This window comes from Cephus cinctus, unplaced genomic scaffold, assembly GCF_000341935.2.
Source record: "Cephus cinctus unplaced genomic scaffold, Ccin1 Ccin1_scaffold0123, whole genome shotgun sequence".
Classification (NCBI taxonomy): domain Eukaryota; kingdom Metazoa; phylum Arthropoda; class Insecta; order Hymenoptera; family Cephidae; genus Cephus; species Cephus cinctus.
The window spans coordinates 373,616-389,787 of NW_014332857.1; the positions used below are offsets into that span (position 1 = coordinate 373,616).

Genomic DNA, 16,172 nt, shown 5'->3' on the forward strand with positions numbered 1-16,172 from the left:
AATAAAGAATATTATATCACTGATAAAAGTCTCCCAAACATGTTTCTATTATTAGAATTAAATCTATGGGGTGTGCATATGACCTTCTGGGAGGCTTCACCGTTACACTGCCCACTTCCGGTCTGCGTGCCAAGTCCCATATCCGGAATTGCTTCGTGTCCTATAGATTGGGGGAACCTTCCGATGGGGCATTATCTATCCCCATGGTCAACGCCATGGGGTTCCCATGGGTGTCGTTTTCCTAATGATGTTGTGCCACCGCAGCTCGTCCCTCTGAATACAGACGATTTATTTTCTACTGGGTTTTATTGGGTGTGTGAAAATGTTATGGGGTTACTGATAAGATTAGTTATGCGTATCCACGCGAAGCACGCAATGTACCTTCTTTTACGGTTTCGTGTATGGTGTTTTTTTTTTAATTATTATACGTGGTATTTTTGCTGCTTTTTTTACTGGAGATAACCCACTGCAGCAGGGATTGCGTTTCCGAGATAAAATATAGTCGACCATGGGACACCATAACCTGACCGATATTTGTTTGGTAACCAAAGAACAGTGTCTCCATTGTACATTATACCATTGATTATACAACCCTTGAGAAATATTTGTATTTATAAGAGTGGGGTATATTCATTAAATTTTAAATTCATCTAAATCACGACCACCATGGCCGAAAAGGTGTGTATAGTTCTTTTTTTTATGGTGAACCTCAATCAAACACAAGGGGTGTGGGAGACCGGAACCTGTAGAAGCAGCCGAGTCATCCAAGCATTATCGAATCATTAGATATCCCGACTAACGATTGGTTTTTTTGGTTCGAGACCGGAACTTCATTCCCTAATTTTATTTATGGTGAAAAAAAAATCCATGCAGTATTATCTACCGGAAGTATCTCTTCAAAATCTTTCACGGATATTAATCATCTCGACGTACCTACCGTTCTGCTCACAGACTCTCTTAATTTAATTTCCGTCTCAGGATGCGAACCCCTAAACAAAAAAATACCTACATATCGATCCATAGATCTAAATCGATCCAGGAGTGGCTGCTGGTTACACGGGTCAACTGTTTCCTGGTCAGGGATTGACTCGTATTATACGCTCTGTAAATTCTTAGTATTCCTCAAGACGGTCTCCCATAAGGAGCAGCTGGAAATTTGCTCCACTTCCTGTAGAAAAGTGAAGTTGAAAAATTTTGGAATTTTAATAAAAATTCTCCCCCCTCCCCCCCCAAATTTACTCTCTCACTCCAACAAATTTTTTATGTCGCATCAATATCTAACAAATATCGTATCGGTAGCAATGAAACTCGAACAGCTGTTTACTGACGATAAGAATATCCAGCTACCACAGTGGTCAAAATCCATTCTATAACAATGCCATATTTATACGTAATCAAAATAATTATCTTATCTGAGTATTGAGTGACGAAGAAGTTATGACTAAGACACCTTAGACACATTGTAAACACAAATCATTTTGATCCTATTGTTTAATTATATCAAGCCGCCCAAGAGTCGCCGTTCTCATCGGACTCGCATATTTCTGCAATTGTCCATGAAAATTGTCGAGCCCAATTGCAAACAGATCAAAGGCGCCACCGAGGGTCTACGAGTCTCTGCGATTTATGAGAGCTAAGCCATGGCACGTTGTACAGCCATCAAACAACAGCCACCCCATGGCTTAACAACCCCTTCGCAATATGGCTAACCACGCAGTATTACCATTACCTATGGCGAATACGAGATAGGGATGTGCAGGAAAAATATAAGGGATAGCCCACGTGGGCATTGTGCAATCGTGCCGCACCCTGAACCGCGCCCTTATTAAGGTGTGGTCGTCCATTGCACTTTCAACCCCCCTCGCTCCCCCACGAAGACAGGAACCATTACACTGTCCCGCCTCAAAACTTCCCTATATGATAAGACACGCTAATGTGATTACATAGGAATATCACGTGATAGGATATGGGGGTTGATCTGTGTATTTATCTATATATCTATATATTTGTTAGTAAACACCATAGTCATACACTGTGCATATATAAAGTTTTAGTAGACGTTGATGGTGTATACATAATTTGGAGATGAAAAATTTTTTTTTATGATTTTTTATTTTACAGAAATTTCTTCTTATTGTCAAATAATTTAATTAGCGGAACCAACTTTTGGACTTCCGGTGGATTCGCTTGCGATTTTATTATGAACAATGAACACGTGCGTGTGTGTTACATGTACTCGGTCGATTAATTCAATCAGTCAAAGATACGTGAACGCCATTTCCGTCTTTTGATTCTACAATGATTCTCTCTTCCACTTCCGGCGGAACCTGACCTACCTGACCGTGACGAAAGCCGGAAACGGAATGTCACTGAATGAAGTAACATGAGTGAATTTTTCATTTGATCTTTATTTAATTGACTTTTTTTGTCCGATATAAATTTTATTTTATCTTTTGTCTGTTTTCGTATCAATGGAATTTCGTGTTACGTAAATAAAAAAAAAACATTAATAACCAAGGAAATGGAGAGCGTTGTTTAATGTAACTCGGTTAACAGGTGCCAATGCAAGCTGATAGTAACTTTTACGGGATTTAAAAGTGACTTCCCGTGACACAGTTTTACGCCATTTCTAGTCGCCTACGACATTCCGCTTCACGTCCTGTCCGTTTCACAGTAATTATCGAATTTCGAAATTTTCGACGTTTATCGAAAAAGCCCTTTTTCCATATTTGACAATGTTGACATGGCTTTGATAAATATTTCAAATTTCCACGACACGCGTGACTTCAAGTATTTAATCTTTACTAATAAAATATGCCAACATTAATTTTTACAACGAGTCTGTGTTACTATATATAAATCTTTATATATCCGTTATCATCACAAATTATCCCTATACAGTGTCTATTAATATTTAACGCAAACCAGCAATAAGCACAATCATAAGGCCTTAATCTAATGCAATTCCTATGAGTCAATCGGTTAAGAAAGTTGCGGCAATGGATATCCGTTAGAGATAACGATGACGTTAGTTTTTCAAGTTTTGTTTAAAAAAAATAACTCGCTTGCTATTGAAATATAATACCCAATGCATACTAAGAGTCACCAAGTGTCCTATAGACCTTATCGATATACAGTAATAAAAAAGCACGTTGAATTTTATTCAAGAAAATACTAACGGCACTGTACCCCTTTACGGGATACCACAAAGATTTGCATGGGATGCTGTGCTGCATCCTGCTGAGAAAATAAGAGGCTGTCCAGTTGGAGGTTAAGAGTCGGATGGACAATTACTAAACGGAAACGCAAGAGCACATCTCGCCTGACCGATCATGGCCGCCTGTCCACTTCCGGCAGTGGTCCAGCTGGCACATGGCAGCTTCTTCCTCTCACGTTAAAAACATAGAAAATGATCCTGCTTTATACCGGAAGTGTTGAAATAAAAATTATATTTAAAAATCAATAAACAATCTATAATAATTAATTGATAATTTACACGAATAAATATCCTGAACAAATTTTATAGGCATTCTTCTGAAAAAATCTTAAGAGATCATCTGAGTCTACTGTAATCAAGGTGCAACGACACGTTATCAATAGAGGTAAAGTGTCTTATGGGACTCACGTGAAGTCATAAAACCATGAAAATATCACGGTGCAGACTAGATGCGTTGGATCATAGGAGTAATAAAATAAATCAGTGCGTGCCATTAATGTCAGACTCGACTAAGTCTGTGTACTAATTAAAAGAGCCCAAAGTCAATTAACAGGAATGAAATAATGAAGAAGTCCTGTACATATCCTTAATTATTCACCATTGAAATTTTCATATTAAAATATACTGTTTTATATATATATATACACTCCAATGTAACTTTCTATTATTATGGTTCACATTCATTTCTGACTACGGTGCACTACGTTCACCAACTTCCGTTCCGGATACGCGAAATATGAACAAGTTTCCACCATAAGGCCCCTATCTATTCGACCCCACACTGTGGTGCCTGGCTTCTCTACCCGTTGGATACGCTATTCACTTTCCGACACAATTTTTTTTAAACTTAATGTTTCCTCTCGTACCAACTACTGCCTAGTAAACTCGACGGCATTCCTACCAAATGGAAATACATCTTTAAGCCGGTAATGGTTTCCGTAGAACATTTCTATCCAGCCATCGAGTCTTAACCGTTTCGATTTACAAAGAATTCAGATTTTGACAGCTGTCAAATAAAGAAAAAAATAGTTACAAACGTCCGTATGAATATGTACCGTAATTAATTATGTTTTTACTTAAATAACCAAAAAAGAAAAAGAATCTCTTCACAGTAATTCTATATAATTTTTTCTCTACTAACCTTTAATTAGACGTCCAATCTGATATGTAACTGCGTCTGATATTCTTCCACGATAAATAGAAATCAGAAGCAACATCATTTTCTGCTATGGCTATAAGGTAACTACGTCTATGGCGTTTCGTCACACCATACCGTAGTGTCGGTCATGCATAACGTAACGTAACCTCGACAAATCGAAACTCGTCACTCCCATTAATCCGTACACAAGCATCCCTTTGGTACTTCGTCGGTTCTAAGAAAATTCTCAAGAGTGAGAACTCTTGCCGTAAATTCACGTATCAACGATGGCGTCGTAAATGGTATTTCTTTCTTCGACGTTTCACGATCTAGGGATGTTTGGTTTACCAGGTACTTGCCAGGATAACGAACAGCGACGACTGATTTGGAATTTCAACGGCGCAGGATGTTAACACGATAAAATTCACTTTGACATTTGTTCGCAACGATGTTTAGACGTTTTCATTGATATCCAACATGGCCGCTTCTCGCACGTACTCGATATATACGTCAGCTGCTTGTACTGCACTAGTCATACACTGCACTAACGTCTTCTTATAAAGTATCATTGATCTTATACAGAATACTAAAAATCGTCACGGTATTTCTCACGTCGTCAACGCTACCGAAACTAACGACTCGTCAGACACTGCGTGACTCAATTGCGTCACTATGCAGTCTCGTCCGTAACGGCGGGTTCATAAAGGCGATTTAAACTGAAATTCTTAACGCACGAAATTACCGTTTTAAAAAATACTTTTTGATCCGTGAGTAAATTTCTGGGTACTTAAAAAGCATCTAAAGTTCCATGCAATTGTTTTCATGTAACGGGTGTTCAAAAAAAAAGGAGATACAAATTGCGGGAGAACGGTGGAGGAATTAAGGTCGGGAGGAAGTTCGCAAGAATTCAGAATCTTCGTCTCATAGAAACACTCCATTCGTCGTGGCTGTTGGTTTATTCTCTATTTTATTTTTCTCTCTCCCCCCTCCACCAACTCTCTCTCTCTCTCTCTCTCTCTCTCTCTCTCTCTCTCTCTCTCTCTCTCTCTCTCTCTCTTTTCTTCAAGAATATCCCAACACAACAAGCACGCTTCGTACTCTGAGAAAGGAAAGCAGACTCTTCTTTGTCAAGACACCATTGTTTTCGGATGGGAACGCTCCTGAGTGCCTGCCGTGATATTTCCTAAGACTTTCCTGAGACAGGAACGACAATAAAGATGTATTTTTATGATAAGATCTCAAGATGCACCTAGCAAAAATGATCACGAATCCCGCATCTCTAAGAAAATTCTCCATATAATATATCAAACAACATTCAGATACCCAGACATGATATTTCTGTAAAAAAAATTTTTTTACCACTAATTATGAAACCAACAAAATTATTCAAAAGACGAAATTTACGACTGCTCTTGTAAACCGAAACTCTGTTACATACCATCCACATGTATATTCTTTAGATCGAGGAGCGACGGTGCTGCCACCACTCGGCGCCAAAGGGCCCCGACGGCGCGTTGTGTTTCTCTCGTCCGTGTCACTAATTTATTACAAAAATATCCAGTAATTTCTCCGAATGCACGAATATCTACGAGAGACATCGTTCACCCGGGACACAGAGACGATTTACGATACGAGGTTAGGCTTTTGTAGAACGAGCTAATGCACGAGTGTCTTGGATCGAGCGTTTCTTCTCCGTCGACTTTTTTCTACCTAGACTCTCTCCAGTTTCTTGTCCCTCCTTCCCACTACCCTCCTCATCCACCGCCAGTAAACAGACTAAGCCATTACCATCCCTGAAATCCATTCAATGTTAATGAAACCAAAGTGCCACCGCGTAGCATCGACATTACCCTTGTAGATCTGCCGCTTTACGAAGCTAATAAGATCGGCTAAATATCAAGTCATACGTACACAATTGTTACGTGACGCAAGCAAGAACTAATTTCACGAAATAAACATTAAAATACCAATATATCTTTTTCAATGTCGTAATCTCTGCTCTAATTTACTATACCAATATAGCCAGCATACAGTATCCTTACTGTTCTTTAAATTCCTGAAGAATTTCAAACGAGCTCCGTTAAGAACTTCTTCCCAAGCTATAATACTTCCTGCTGAATTCTTGACAAGGTAGCGACTAAGAAACGGCAGATCTGACACGCACAGTTTGTATACATGGAGTATAGATATACAGTGCTCAAATTGAATGACTGTATACATAGACATATAGATACAGATATACAAGTAAATTAACGCAAAGGAACGCCAGCTCAGAAGGCAAAAGCAAAACCGGTCAGAACTTCCGTCGCTCTGGGCGCCGAGCGTCGACAGAAAGAACAGATGGAATTCGATTCGGTAGCAAGAAGAATACGTGTCCTGAAGCAGCGGGTAATTACAGTAAGGAAAGAGCAGATGATACGAGAAGCGATAAGAGACTAACCGGAAAAATGCCTCACGATAATTTACCCGTCTCTAAGAAATGTTTTAACACGAAGGTTTGAAAAGAGCGGGAAAAAAAATATTTTTAAAAAATTCCATTCTTTTTCTCTAGAAAGTTAACGAAAATTTTTCCAGACAATTAATTGATTCTTTTTTTGTTATATTATATGATTGTTCTTATCCGTGTTTTTTATTTTATTTTTTTTTTCAATACAGGTAAACAATGCCAACGTGGCCCTCTATTTTCCTCCTGTCGGTTTCTATCGGTACCTACGTAGGTATCATTCTATTCTGGTACATCCTGAGCTATGCAGCCTGCATAGAACTACGTTTCCTGTTCGGCCTGCGACTCTACCGAGCCTGGGATATATGCGTGGACGTATGCACGTGCGTCTATCTAACGCATGACAGGAGTAGCGTGCGACTGTGTCGCCTCTGCTTGACTCTTGTTTATTATAGTATCGACGTAACGCGCACATGAGAACTCGACGATGCCTGGGACATGAGAGACTCTGGTAAATTAATTTTTTTATATTGCAACTGCACTTGGTCGTTTCACTTCCGTTTTGTCGTGGAAGCACGCAGGTGCGTAGAAATCCAACACAGGTAGATTTTGATTGGTATAACGGTGCTGGGTAACGATCTAATTATAGGTATATGTATATGTAAAAATTAAAAAATTAAAAATGTAATTAATTAGTAAATATTTATGATAAATAATTAAAGAATTTCAAGAATCAACAAAAAAAAAACTCTTTCTTCTCACCGATTGTCCGTGGTCCAGTAGCTAAACAAGTCACAATAAAAATGATACATTCATCTCGAGGGAGCTATCCGGGATAGACGTTTGAAAAATCGATGAGCTTGCGTCGCGACTCAAGTTAACAACTTCGGAAAATATAAATAGGTATTTCGTTACAAGAGGGTCAACGGCCATCACCGTAAAGCCACAGTGTTTTTGTACGGGTCGTATAAACTGTTACGTAGTGGCTCCCCTTGTTTCTAAGACGTGGATTGATATCACGGGTATCTGGATGTATGCTAATCTAAAAACAGCATCGCGTATTGCAATGCGTTTCTGAATGCGTATGTCTTAGGACAGAGAGTGACGTATCGATCGACATCTTGTACAAACGGCGAGGCGAGATCGCAGGTGGCACTGGAAAGTTAAACGTGGGCCGGTTGAACGTAGGTGGATTAGACGAGTGGTAAAAATCATGAAATCGATGTTTCTTTCTCACCTTTCGAAAATAAAGTTTTCGTTGGGTAAGGTCACGCCCACGTGTCTCTGTGCCGTACATGAACTGTACATATATTGCCCAACAAGTGGGCAGCTCGAATGGTCGACTGAAAAGTCAATTTCCTTCTAGCGTAGGACGTAGCGTTAGGCAGACGTATAATCGATACTCTTGATATATCGATACTTTTTCAAATTTCTGTAGACGAGACATTTTTATTTTAGTTGCACGTGTCACGACTGCAGACAGTTGTAAAGTGGGCTTCGTATTGATTTTTTATTGATTTTTTTTTAACTGGACATAATATTTTTTTTGTATACTTTTTTGTACATTCGGTATTCCCCACTGGAGGATACGATCTGAGTTATGAAGGCCACATCCTGCATACGATATTTTTCTAGGGATGGAATCCTGAAGGGTTGTTCTAGGAGTTGCTACTGGATTTACGTATCTTTATGTTGGTATATATTTAACCTCGACTGTAGGTATTACAGATGGTGGATTTGTGTTCTTTTGTGGAAATTTTAAGGCGATGCATTTCAGATAACTTTTCCTGGTCCGAGTTGTATAGGCTGACCATGTCCGTGGAATTGTCTTTCGTGATCGATTCGTAGGAATTGTCACAGCTCCTGTAGGGTTCCAGTATTCGCATGGAATTTTGATCGATACCAATTCAGTAAAACGACTACCGACAAAGACAGTGGGTTTTTAGGGTTCATTAGACGGAACTGAAGTGTTCAGGTCGTTTCGAGAAGGAGTGGATCAAAGAGCAAATTAGTAAAGATATGTAACGAGCTTTCTTTATATTTAATTTAAATTTGGCGCCATTAGAATTTTCTCTTATTTTCACGTATACGTTGTAAATAGTTTTTTTTTTTACAAATTTTACTAATATACTTAACGTCGGTAGTTCTCACACTTTATGGTTCTCGTGAGGGTAACGTGTCTCACGTAAAACGGGGTTAGTACCCCCGGACATCTCGAGGGACGAAGTAATAAAAATGTGTAGTCCGACGCACGTAACGTCGTCAAGACACTCGTAGGACATTATGTTTTCATGTTCTGTTCGATAGGTGCATGCTGGATGCAGTGGAATTACCAATCATTACTATGCAGTTCACGATCCTCACGACTACAACGGTTTTCTCGCAACGCTCTTTCAAACTATCCTGTGTCCTTAACTGTCGTTTAGACAGCCCAAGGCCTTCGGTGATCCTTGGAATTAAGATAGGGTGACGGAATAAAAGTTCAATGATACAGAATCCAGCATACCATATTCCTAATTGTGGTTTGGAACAATTCTTTCGATATCCATTGTCAGTATTGAAATGAAATACGAATGAAATTATTGATTTGTAACTTTTTAACTATGAAGTTTTATAAAACTTATTAGAAAATTTGTATACAGTGATCGTGTCTAATGTGGCGTGGAGTTGCAAAACACGCGACTACACAGTGTGCAAGAAAAATCTAAGAAACCTCAACGATAAGTATTACCGACCGCTGGTATACTAAATCCTTACATCATCTGTTAATACCAGCTTCGACTCACAGGGGGCAGCATTCTCGATGATGCGTCAATATGTCAGATTTTCGCGGCACCGAACACATATCTCTAGTCTATTTATCCTTCGTTAACGATAGTAGATATCTTGTCTATAACGTCAATCGATAATTGCTTGAAAAGTAAATGGAAATTCGTAACACGAATCCATAAACTCTTGTTCGTAGCTCAAGATCACAGAGTGCGCTCATTTCGTAAAACACAGTGTCGCCTCCAGACGTCGAATCCTGTATGCTTGAAGAGCCTAACAGACAGTGAGAAAATGTTCGTAGGTTTCTGGATGGTGCGAGTGGCGGTGCGTGCGTGCGATGAGTGTGTCGTGAATATTTGCAGGTGGTGATCGTGAACGCTCGGTGCATTCGTAACAGGTATATCCCCGAGGTGGTTCGACGGCGATTAAGGAGTACGTCCAAGGGTTGCCATTCCCAGGGCGTATCCCGAAATCGTGTGAAAACGATCATCTAGATACAGGAGGGGACCGATTCTGCGCGTGTTTCATCTATTAGTCGCACAGCGGAACGAAGAGGGAACCTTACTAAAAGCATTTGACAAGTGACCCACTGTAAGCGCGCAGTGTCCCCTCTGAACGTAGTGCGGTGGTCCATTGATCCTGGATAAAATGTCCGATTACGCATGAACCAAGAGAGCTAATACATTAGTTCGCGGTGATGCTGAGAGATTGTTAGTATCAAAAGTGGAAAGTTCAGGGGCAGTGTTGCTGGTTGGCTTTGTGAAATTGTTTATCGGTGGTTATCGGTACTGAACCGCTTGGCCAATGTGCGACTCGGCCGACGCTTACGTGCAGAAGCTAAGTTACCTCCAGCTGGGGGATGAGTCAGGGGAAGGAGTCATCGGGGTCGGGCGTGTCTCAGGATCGCGACCCGAGGCCCAGGTGCCCGTCTCGAGGAACCCCAGGGACGTGCGTGGGCCCCGTCCTCTTGGGGCCATTGAAAGCTTCATTGAAGGGGGCGCTTCCGAGAGCAGACAACCACCACCCGACTACAAGATGTACGAGCGTGAAAACATAATAGCTGCTTCGAGATTTGCTACTCCTAAGCCTGTCGAGCAGATAGGTCTGCAGCAGCAGCAGCAACATCAAAGTCGTCCTGGACAACAGGCACCGGTTTATGAGAATATCGAGTACTACCCTCAGAATCAGGCTCATCCACCCTATTATCATCCTGTAGAATCGCGCAAGAGCCCTAGAGGAAGTCCTCGAGGTTCTGTGGCTGGGGAGGCTTACGACTCTGGGTTCAGAAAAGCTCAACCTCAGGTACCGCCTGGGAATCGTTATCAGACAGCATCACCAGCTAAGGAACTACCACCTTACGAGGCGCCGCCCGTCTACGAGAATATTCAGGAAGTACATTTTTCTGATTCTCAGAACAAACCCGCCCCGCAGGTACCTAACTTTTATCACCCTGCTACCATTAATGGTGGAGATTACGTAGTGATGACTGGTAAACTAGGTCAGGCTCAAAGAAATTCGCAGCAGCGTATCCTGGGACAAAGTCGTGCTCAAAGTTTCGACGGTTCCAGCTTAACCCGGGGTACCTGCAACGTCGATCCAGCTTCTACCCTGAGATATCAAACGTCCACGAACTCTGATACTCAAGCTTCCAGAAGCGCATACGTACCACCCTCTGAACTACAGACTAATCGAAATTTTGGTTACTCGCCGGAACAGCACTCTCCACGTTCAGGACTTCCCTACCACAGTGAATCCCCGCCCATCCGCCTCCCACCGGAACCCCATCATTATCGCAGTAATGTGGTCGATAATACCCAGCAAGGCTATCGACCACCTCAACCCGACAACGGACAAGGCTTCCGTCAGGAGAATCCACCACTGTACAAGCAGTATGTTGATTCTGCTAATAGGAGTACCGGTGTGAACTACGCCGGAGATTCATCAGCCAGAAACTCACCAGTTTACAACACATCATCCCGTGGAGAGATATCGGCCTGCAGGAATTCACCGGTGTACTCTTCAAACCGTTCCAACATCCCACAAAATGATAGAAATTATCATAATCAGGATTGCCGTGGAGATTTTCCACCCAGGAACTCTCCTATTTACTCCTCCAACCGTTCCGATCAAATGAGAACAGTTCAGCCCCAGATTGAACCTGGTGAACAATCCAGTCTAAGAAATTCACCAATGTTCTCACCTACCAGACCAGATCAAATAAGAATATCCAATCCGCAGAACGACAGAGGATTTGCCGAGACATCAGAAACACTAGGAACGCGAAATTCTCCTATATACTCACCTAGCAGAGACATGAGGATAGCTGCTCCTCATAATAACTCCAGGAACTCCCCGAAGACGAGTCCTACTCATGCTCAACTAGCACCAGACATAACTCATAGTTCTATCAGTTCACCAAGACATTGCTCCACGGACAATCCTGTACGGGGACTAGTTCATGCACCTGTCACTAGTGCGTCCACTGCTCCAGATGATCCTGGTATTCACGGTCCTAGGATCACGAGCCTGCCACCAGGTGTTACCAGTGGAGTAGCTGGACCCGTCTTTCTCAACGCTGGCGTACCCATGCTGCAAAGGACACCTGAACCCGTGGCTCACGTTCAGAAATCCGTTAGTCCACCCATAAAACCATCTCCTGGGAAAGGACTCTTACCTTATAACGTTACACCACCACGACCATCTGTAAGGATCTTTTTAAATTAACTATACCTACACTCATGGGTCCTCTATTACTTACGCAATGTCCAGAAGGACAAAGACGTGTTCACTGTTGCGCTATAAAATTATTCTTCAGGTCAGATGATGATTTCATTGCTCCTTTATGATCTAGCGCTACTTGTATAACGGGTGGCACTACTTTTCCGTACGAGACTATTATACGCTATCATGCTACTACATGGTATAGTGAAAAATATTGTGCAGCATTATCATGTGAAAATTGATAACACGTCTATTAAACCAACTACTGTCAGTATTGATATAGCTTCTGTTAATATTGACGCAGTACAGTTTCCTTATTTATCTATTTTCTGAGAACTTGACCAAATTTTATCTATAATATTTCTGAAACTTTTTTGTTGGTACGTTTTTGTTGGTGGTCTCGTGATAGAGAAAAGTATTATTGATGGTTATTGAAGAAAGTCCGTACAGATCATACGACTCGCAGTCTCGAAAGTCCAAAACTTCTCTCATTAAAAATATCTTCTCACCTCAGTCGTAGAAAAAGATAAAATTATTCTCACCCGATGCTCCTTTCGAAACTAGCAAAAGAGACACAAAATCCAAGCATAAATTAACATACGATATTAAACTCCATGACGTTGAAACCTACACAAATTTCTTGGCAAGCAGGGACCAACGGAGGCTGAAAGAAAGATCGAGGAGTTAACCCGACAGCTGGAGGAAGAAATGGAGAAACAGGAAGAGGAGGGAGAATACTTTGGTGAGGATCTACCTATCGGCAATAATAAAAAATCAGAATGAATCTTTTAAGATCCTTTACCGTTATCTGTAGATGAGATCATCCATTGATTCTCTCTGCAGGATTCAGACTCTAATGTGGTACCCGGTTTATAATTAGGAATAATTTCATCCCCCATCATAATTGCAGTTTTTAGATGACATTCACATGACGTTTCTGGAATTTATACCAAACAATACAACGTATATCATCTTTGAACCGAAATAGCACAGGATTCTGGATTTAGTCCAGAATTCAATTTATTTATTGTTGCTGGTTTTTCATTTACTCGTCGAAGTTCCAGCAGTTTAGTTTAGACCCAACATAAAACGTACAGCATATATCAACGACCATTACGTTTCACGTTATAATGTACTGTATACACGTCGCTCTAGTCGTACGACTAGTCAGTCTGTGGGTCGTTGCTGCAGTAACTAATCTCGTTATAGATAGACCAGTTGGACCCGTTGCTGAATACTAGTTTAGTTCGCGAGTGTTTTGCTCGGGGAAACTAAGTCGTGGAATTTCCCTAATAAATAAGAATTTAACTAATTACGTGAATTGTCTCATTAAACGTAATTTCAAAGGCTTTGTTCAATTGTCACTAAAGTTTTTTTTACTACTTTGTTACTTAATCCATGCAAATCTATCGTTGCGATGGCGGGTCCTGTTTTGCCTATCGCCAGCTGTGAGTCTATTATTAATTCTCTGCGATTAGACACAACAACTCGTTGAACTTGTTTAGAGTACGTCTCTTCTTTATATAGTGTAAAAAGTGGAACTGTGTTTGGAGAATTGATGTTATGAATATTTTCTAAAATGTTTCACAAAGCTTTATTTTCTTTTTCTTTTTTAGGTATATGTCATACTTGCGGTGAGAAAGTAACTGGAGCTGGACAAGCTTGTCAGGCTATGGGAAATCTTTATCATACGAATTGTTTCATTTGTTGTTCCTGTGGTAGAGCACTGCGTGGCAAAGCATTTTACAATGTCCATGGAAGGGTATACTGCGAAGAAGATTATTTGGTAAGTATTCGAAGACTCTGATAAAATAAAAATAAATAATCTGTCTCTGTGATTTTCAGTATTCTGGTTTTCAACAAACAGCAGAAAAATGTGCGATATGCGGTCATCTTATAATGGAAATGGTGAGTTTGGAAATTTTTCAAAATTATCTACTGTCATGGCACCATACTGAAAAGCCTTTTTTCAGATATTACAAGCCATGGGTAAATCCTATCATCCAGGATGCTTCAGATGTTGTGTTTGCAACGAATGTCTGGACGGTGTACCCTTTACTGTGGACGTGGACAATAAAATTTATTGCGTTAATGATTATCACAGAATGTTCGCTCCGAAATGTGCATCCTGTGGCAAAGGGATAACGCCAGTTGAGGTAATTAAATGAAATTCAATATGTATGTAAGTTCACCTATCACAGTATAACATTCTTTCACTTTATCAGGGCACGGAAGAGACGGTCAGAGTAGTTTCCATGGACAAAGACTTCCACGTGGATTGTTACGTCTGCGAAGATTGTGGAATGCAACTGACCGATGAACCCGACAAAAGGTGCTACCCACTGGAAGGTAGACTTATGTGTAGGGCGTGTCACATCCAACGCATATCCCACACACAACCTAGAGCACCGCAGCCAGTATCGGCGAGCTATCAGTTTATGGGATAAAGTGAGAGCGAGAGAGAGAAACAGAGTAGATCAATAAGAATCGAAAAGAAATGGAAAAATCCTGCGCACGAGAAGTGCCATCCGCGATTCACTGTTCGAAAACTAGAGAAGCAAAGAGCAGGAAGTGCAAGACGCAACTAATCGGTACCAAGATAGACATCAGACTTTTGTATTCATTTATTCAAAGAGTGACAGTAATTTCTTTAACTTCACTAATCTTTTAACACGACAGACTTAATGCTTTTTTTTAAATTTAAAACTGCTTTTATATGTGTCTGTTTCAACTTTACAGTTATTTCTCTGACTTTCTCTTGTATTGGGAGTACGCATCCTCTTCTTCGTCCTGGTATCACTCATTTCATTTAAACAAAATCAATCGAACCAGCTAGACGACGTGCTACACACGGTTATGATAATTATGATTAATTGTAATTAGAAAGCTCCTACATAAACGGTGACCAAGTACCTCGTCTTGTGTACCGTTAAATTTATCGGCATTGGGTATCTTATACCCTCGCATTGTCCACCGTTATGCCCGCAAGACATGTGATGAAAATGGCGCGAAACTACTTGCTTGTAAAACGTTAACTTGTCGCTTTGATGCATCCCGTATGTATGTTAAAGTATTGACTCTACTATACCACATATGTACATACAATATACAGGGTGGACAGATAACAGTCCTGTATAAATATTTATACATGCGCAAATATTTATTGCCTAAGATACTCCCAATGATATAAATGGTATCATCAGTGAAGGATGTGCGAGTTGCGCAGGCAACTGTGATATAATAGCATAAAGTATTTTCTTGTTGATAAAATCTTACTATCATACCTTAATGGGGTGTAAATAGTTCCATTATTGTTGTTACTATTATTATTATTAACTATTGTTAGACTATTTAAGCTTGAATTACACATGTACGTGTTGTCGTCGCGTAAATTTGTCCATTGTCTAGGCTATTGGAAATATGTCATAGATACAATAAGTGGAATCTTGCATATAAGACAAGGAGGGATCGAATTACTGGATTATGATTGACAATATTTATTAGCTGAGATATGAATTTACAAGGATATATGAAAACTCTGAGTTGGATTTTTTATCTAATTTTTACGTTTCTTAAAATGAAATTTGGAATATGGAGCGTTTGATAGAAAAAATATTGAAATCTACCAAGTTCATAAAGGAATTAAATTAATTATAGTGAACTACGCACAAATGAAGCTGCCAAAAAAAATACTAATTATTCTTTCCTTCGGGATTAGGAGACTCGTACGTTTTCTAGGTATAGTCGTTGAATAGGACGTATTGTGTAGATAAAAAGTACAACTTTTATTTAAACATATGTATGGTACACGCAAGGTGAATGCCACTGGTTAATAAATACCAATAAACCTTATGAGAATCCACGAGGATGTTTTTTTTTTCAGT

General features: G+C 40.2%; 1 protein-coding gene across 3 annotated transcripts; it reads left to right on the forward strand.

Annotated features, from left to right (window-relative positions):
• The first annotated feature begins 9,662 nt into the window (after positions 1–9,662).
• LOC107275128 (LIM domain-containing protein jub) lies at positions 9,663–16,140 on the forward strand. 3 transcript variants are annotated; one of them, XM_025080007.1, is made up of 6 exons: positions 9,663–12,270; positions 12,940–13,030; positions 13,905–13,922; positions 14,011–14,074; positions 14,134–14,196; positions 14,262–14,444. In XM_025080007.1, exons 1-5 carry the CDS (start codon positions 10,372–10,374, stop codon positions 14,186–14,188), a joined length of 2,127 nt encoding a protein of 708 aa, XP_024935775.1. In that variant the 5' UTR covers positions 9,663–10,371; the 3' UTR covers positions 14,189–14,196; positions 14,262–14,444. The 3 variants fall into 3 exon arrangements, with proteins under 3 accessions (XP_024935775.1, XP_024935776.1, XP_015610431.1); XM_015754945.2 differs by adding an exon at positions 14,514–16,140 and having other exon boundaries at positions 9,671–12,270; positions 13,905–14,074; XM_025080008.1 differs by lacking the exon at positions 13,905–13,922.
• The last annotated feature ends 32 nt before the right edge of the window (positions 16,141–16,172 follow it).

What these genes read in the sequence shown, in the direction of transcription:
- LOC107275128 (XM_015754945.2), top strand. Translation starts at nt 10,372, where the DNA reads ATGTGCGACTCGGCCGACGCTTACGTGCAGAAGCTAAGTTACCTCCAG. An exon ending in TTACACCACCACGACCATCT is followed by an intron (nt 12,271 to 12,939) that starts GTAAGGATCTTT and finishes CTTGGCAAGCAG; the next exon opens with GGACCAACGGAGGCTGAAAG. An exon ending in AAGGGATAACGCCAGTTGAG is followed by an intron (nt 14,445 to 14,513) that starts GTAATTAAATGA and finishes TCACTTTATCAG; the next exon opens with GGCACGGAAGAGACGGTCAG.